The sequence below is a fragment of the Hydractinia symbiolongicarpus genome, chromosome 1 (genome assembly GCF_029227915.1).
Source record: "Hydractinia symbiolongicarpus strain clone_291-10 chromosome 1, HSymV2.1, whole genome shotgun sequence".
Lineage (NCBI taxonomy): Eukaryota > Metazoa > Cnidaria > Hydrozoa > Anthoathecata > Hydractiniidae > Hydractinia > Hydractinia symbiolongicarpus.
The window spans coordinates 31,746,596-31,752,560 of record NC_079875.1 but is presented as its reverse complement, the minus strand read 5'-3'; the positions used below and the strand labels follow the sequence as shown (position 1 = coordinate 31,752,560).

Sequence of the window (5,965 nt, the reverse complement as noted above, 5' to 3'; positions counted from 1 at the left end):
GTCGCAAATAACCGATCACATACCGAATGAAAACGAAGACTACAATTTTCAGGTAATTACTATCGTTACATTTTATCATAAACAATTAAACATATCGTTTCCCAAATACGCTATCATGTTCAAGTGACATATTTTTTATTATATTTTTCATTTATCGCAGATTTATCATTGCCAAAAATCTAATCAAAAAGTCTTAAATATGCCAGTGCACAGCGAGAAAACGAGTTATGACGATAATGGCCTGCATATTTACCACACAGCTGAGGCAAATAATAATAACGTCCGAGCTTACATCGACACGTTAGCGAGAAGCTTACAATGCTCAATGGACGTGGAATATGCTGACGGAAAAAATTTGCTCTTAAAATACGTTGCATCCTATGTATCAAAATTTAAGGATACATATATTTCAAATGGTTAGTATTTTTCTACTTCCTTATGCACTCTTTTACGCACAAAACTTATTACTTTCTCATTTATTTTAAAGCTGTCATTGCTGAAGATTTAACAGGGCATCAAGCCGCATTTCGTTTTGTTCGAGATTTAACTCCTTGTGAACCAGAGATGTGGCTGGCGCTGAGCAAGATAAAAGCTGCGTGGACAAGTTCACGCACAAAACGATTTGTCATACCACCGTATGAAGAAACAGAAAACAATAAAATCGTACAAAAATACCAGTCGCGTGACTGTGACGAGGATTTAAATCTGTTACAATATCTACGACTTTATGATACTGAAAAAGCTCAACCAAAGAAATATAAAGGTATCACTTAATAAACCGACATGTAAAAGAGAATATTACATATTTAGCTACTTCTATAATACTTATTTTTATTGATTTAAGGTAACAACACTTTGGTTGGTGTGAAATTCTGCAATATTTTCCAGCAGTTATATTTCTGGCAACACACCATAATGAACGTTCCATTCAGATCGGTAAACAATCTCAAAGTCTCAAGAAATATACCGGAATACTTGAAGTTCTTTGTCTATGCAATAAATGCAAATGGTACTTTTTGGCGTAATACCGAATTAGTAAAGTCGTACTTAGAAAAAGATGGACACAGAAATTACCATGTTAATAATTTCATTAATTACCTACAAGGAATGTTCAACACCTTGACTTTATGGGAATTACAGGTTTTAAGGTATAATGGTTACTTCAATACAATTACTAACGTTCTTACTGCATCACTTGCATTTTCCTATGTATCATAATTTTTTTCCTTTTTAACATTTAGATCTGCTGAACTATCTTCATTACAGAATTTTGACTCACCAAAAAATGTATTGGTTGGGCAACAGATTATGTGCTATGAAACGTTTAAAAGTAGTATCACTGAATTACGTAACGATCAACAGATCCAGTATCCATTCCTGTTAATAACAGGAAAACCTGGCACAGGTAACCTTCATTTTCATGAACTGCAATGTTATGCTTTCTTCCAAAATAACGCTTATTTTCTTATTTAGGAAAATCGGAAGTATTAAAACACATGATTGAACATGCTGTGAAAGAAGACTGCGAAACTTTAGTTGTTTGTCCCACTGGATACCTGACGTGCTCGTATCAAGCTATATTTGGTCCTAGCATAAAATGCGATACAGTTCATTCGTCCTTTTACATCCCTGTGAATAAGGAATATAACGCAACTATGAACTGGAATTTATCCTATTATCATGTAATGATATTTGACGAGGTAATTTTTTTAAAACATTGTCATTACTATGCTAACATTACAAAATGCACATCTTTATCTTTGTCTATTTATATTTTAGGTAAGTCAAATTCCTCTTGCGTTCGTAAACCATATCGTTCAAAGCATCTTGTCTTTGCGGAGACCCCCAGTCGTCGTTTTTTGCGGTGACGGGCAACAACAACAACCTGTCGGGACAGAAGGAGAGGAGAAAAATCTTTTGCAAGATCAGACGTTAAGGAAAATGTGTGTTCCTTTTAACTTGACAGAACAGCACCGGTGTTGCGATAAAAAGTTGCACAAATTTCTGGACATAATTCGTCACTTTTCCCCAACGGCCAAACAATTGAGACATTACCTGCATGACCGCATTTTGCTGGATCATTGCTTGCCAACTGACAGTGAAATCTTGCAAGCCTTCACGTCCTGTTCCGAAGCAACATTTCTGACGGTCACAAACAAAAACTGTGACAGAATAAATAATGTCATATGTGACTATATCTTTTCAGAGTCCGTGCCTGTTTGTAATGTGAAATTATGTGACAATGTAACTCACAAGCTTTATAAGAACGTTCACCTTGTGATAACAGAAAATAGAGACAAAAGACACGGCGTAGTTAATGGTCAACCATGCTGTCTTGTCAACATTGAAGGCAAAACGCTTTTTGTGAAGCTTGAGAATGGGAAAGTACGTCCAATATATATGGTCTCAACACCTGAACAGCGTGCATATTATCCTTTGAGACTGGCGTACGCTACAACAATATATAAAGCACAAGGTAAAACAATAAAAAGAGCGATAGTCTGGTTTGACATAGACAAATTAAGCGGTGGATGTGGCTACGTAGCAGTCTCTCAAGTTAAAAGATTATGTGACATCTGGTTTTTGACCGCACCCAAAGCAAGTCACTTTTATCCAGTTGTTTAGCTAAAAATTTTTTTTGAAATGTAAATATATTGTAAAATTGTTTCATGGGAAAACAACACATATTTTTCAATTTTCTTACATGTGTTTCTCATGCGGACCAAGTCAACTAACATGCCACGAAACAGAAAATTAAATAATAATGCGCTATATAGTAGAAGAGAGCGGACAAGGCATGTCATGTTAATATGACAGTTTACTGAAACCACGCCTACATTGCACATTGGGGGAAGTTATCGGCTGCAAAAAGTACATCCTTCGGAGCCCCCTAACGTCCAACCGCCTTTCAACCAGGCCAATTTTTTTTATATCAACTCAGTGGAGTGGCGTACCATTTAATATTTATATTACACAGGGTGCCCCCACTATCATGTCAGAAGCTGGAAAATTGCGCTATATAGTAAGGACGAGCGGTCAGTCATGTAAGGTCATAAGCACCCCTACATTGCCTGTTAGAAAAAGTTATCGGCCGGAAAAAGTACATCCTTCGGAGCATGCTAACGTACGTAGCCGAAAACGGTTGTTGCCTCCACTTTGCCGTGTGAAACTGGAAAATTGCGGTATATAGTAAGAGAGACCTGTCAAGGTATGTCGTGGTGAAATACTCATGCATTGGGAACGCGGAAACGTAGTGCCGCGGAAAAATATTTACGGCCCCACTTTGGTGTCAAAAACTGGAAAAATGTGCTATATAGTAATTGCAGTCTTAGGGGTTGTCATGGTCAGGTTTTGTCACAGTGAGGTTAGGTATTCAGCGCCAGAAAATGTTTACGGTCCCCGTTTTGATGTGGGAAACTGTCGAAATGCGCTATATAGTAAGGAAGAGCGGAGAAGGTATACCATGTTAATATGACAGTTCACTACAACCACGCCTACCTGCAGAAAATGTTTACGGCCCCCGCGTTGGTGTCGGAAACTAGAGAAATGCGCTATATAGTAGTATGTCATGTTAATATTACAGTTCACTGAAACCACGCCTACATTGCACATTGGGGAAAGTTATCGGCTGCCAAAAGTACATCCTTCGGAGCCTGCTACCGTCATTCCACGAGGCGATTTTTTTTATATGAACTTAGTGGGGTAGCGTATCATTTAATATTTATATGACACGGGGTGCCCCCACTATCATGTCAGAAACTGGAAAAATGTGCTATATAGTAAGGACGAGCGGTCAGTCATGTGAGCTCATAAGTAGTAAGTGCAGTGTTAGGGGTGTCATGGTCAGGTTTTGTCATAGTGAGGTTATACTTGTGTGGGACGTGTATCCACCGGCCACTACCCACAGGCCACCCCCCATACGCCACACGCCCTCCGCCCGGTTATTTTTTTTAATTCATGCAGTGGGATAGCGTACTATTTAACATTCATATCACACGGGGTGCCCCTACTACGATTTCAGAAGCTGGAATATTGAACTATATAGTAAGAAAGAACGGTCACTGTGTGTAATGTGCGGTCAAACTTTAATGGGAGCACAATAGCCTGCATAAGCGGAAAATAGTTGTTTCGTCTGTTATGTTGTCGACAAATAAATTGCGCAACGTAGTAAGTTTGAGCCTTCAATGGGGTACGACGCTGAAGTCACGATAAAGTAGCTACTGACCTCCGCTGAGACGCTGTCACAGCATTACACGTTGGTCCATCTTGACGCGGTCTGGGACGTATTTTTTTAAACTACCGTAGTAGCGTAGTGTACTATTTAACTTCAAATCAAATCAAAATTATTACGGCACGGCACATGAAAATTTGAAGTCCCCACTTCGGTGTTGAAAGCTGGAAAAAGGGGCTATATATTGAAGGGACGATGTAGATGTGCCACAAGGGTCTATTTTAGGCCCACTACTCATCAACGTTTTCCTGATAGATTTATTTCTGATAACGATTGAAACTGATATAGCTAGCTACGCAGATGACAACACCCCATATACGTATGGGTCTGATAAAAATCAAGTTGTAGAAGACCTTGAAAAAACAGCAAAAAGAATGTTTGTATGGTTTGCTGAAAACGGTATGAAAGCCAATGAAGCAAAGAGCCATCTTCTTTCTAGCTTACCACTTGATACAAAAGCTGTCGTTGGAGACACGTACATTGAAAACAGTGACCAACAGAAACTGTTAGGGATAAAAATTGATCGGAAATTAAAATTTGATTTGCATGTAACGGACTTATGTCAAAAAACCAGCCAAAAACTACATGCGTTAGCGCGTGTTGCACCTTACATGGATACTCAATAAAGAAGAGTTATTATGAAGGCTTTTGTTACCTCTCAATTCAGTTACTGTCCTTTGATATGGATGTTCCACAATAGAACACTGAATAACAGAATTAATAATCTGCATGTAAGAGCACTTCGAATAATCTATTGTGACCATACATCAACATTTAAGGAACTGTTACATAGAGATAAATCAAAAACGATACACGAAATAAATCTTGAAACACTAGCTATAGAAATATATAAAGCTAAAAACAAACTCTCACCTGATATAATAAGTGATATTTTTCTGTTCCGTAGTAGCAAAAACGTCTACTTATGGCACTGAAACTATCTCAAATTTCGCGCCAAAATTGTGGCAGATGATACCATCAAATATAAAAACATCTGAAACGTTACAAGAGTTTAAGTCAAAAATTAAGAAATGGAATCCAGAAAGTTGCCCTTGTAGGTTGTACAAACCGTATATTAATGGATTAGGTTTTATTTGACAGGCAGACTTTTATTTAGTTTTTATAGCATTTTGCGGTTTGTTTTTGTTGTTTTTTTTCCCCGATTTTTCTGGCATACCACTTCCTTGCAATATATAGGATCTCAAAAATAAAAGCTATAGTCTAACCATCCTTTATTTCAGCACGATGGTACGCAAAGCAAAGAAGTCAAATTAACTAAATTAATTGCCTTCTTCATTGACTTTAATTAGCGACTTTTCCCGAGAAGCTAGAATTTTTTATTTTTTTTACACGTCAATGTAAAAGAAATTGTTAATAATAATAATAAAAATAATAATAATATAAAAATAAAATAAGGTACTAATTGAGAGGAATATTTGTATAAGAGTAGAGTAACATCTTATTTTATAAAGCTAAGGCGTTTTTGTTTTTATATTTTAAAGCAGTCCTTAAATTGTTTGAAAAGAAGATACATTTTGTTTGCTTTAGTAGCATGTTTTTTCACGTTTAGTATAACGTTTGTTAATTCGAATATTATTGGGACAGATTTTATCATATTTAAGTAAACGAATACCTATAAAGTGAAGGTTGTGTAATATGTTGGAATAGATCAAAGAGCAAAAATAATTTTTCACTTTAATTAAGTGTAATTGAAAGTGGAGAATAATATTGCTG

General features: G+C 36.7%; 1 protein-coding gene across 1 annotated transcript; it reads left to right on the top strand.

Moving 5' to 3' along the window:
* The first annotated feature begins 294 nt into the window (after nucleotides 1–294).
* On the top strand, nucleotides 295–1,868 carry LOC130630231 (uncharacterized). Its single transcript, XM_057443643.1, has 2 exons — nucleotides 295–1,405; nucleotides 1,474–1,868. Exons 1-2 carry the CDS (start codon nucleotides 1,309–1,311, stop codon nucleotides 1,866–1,868), a joined length of 492 nt encoding a protein of 163 aa, XP_057299626.1. The 5' UTR covers nucleotides 295–1,308.
* The last annotated feature ends 4,097 nt before the right edge of the window (nucleotides 1,869–5,965 follow it).

Bases quoted from the DNA above. Each gene is read 5' to 3' on its own strand.
- LOC130630231 (XM_057443643.1), top strand. From the start codon at position 1,309: ATGTGCTATGAAACGTTTAAAAGTAGTATCACTGAATTACGTAACGAT. The intron at 1,406-1,473 runs GTAACCTTCATT...TTTCTTATTTAG, and splicing joins AACAGGAAAACCTGGCACAG to GAAAATCGGAAGTATTAAAA.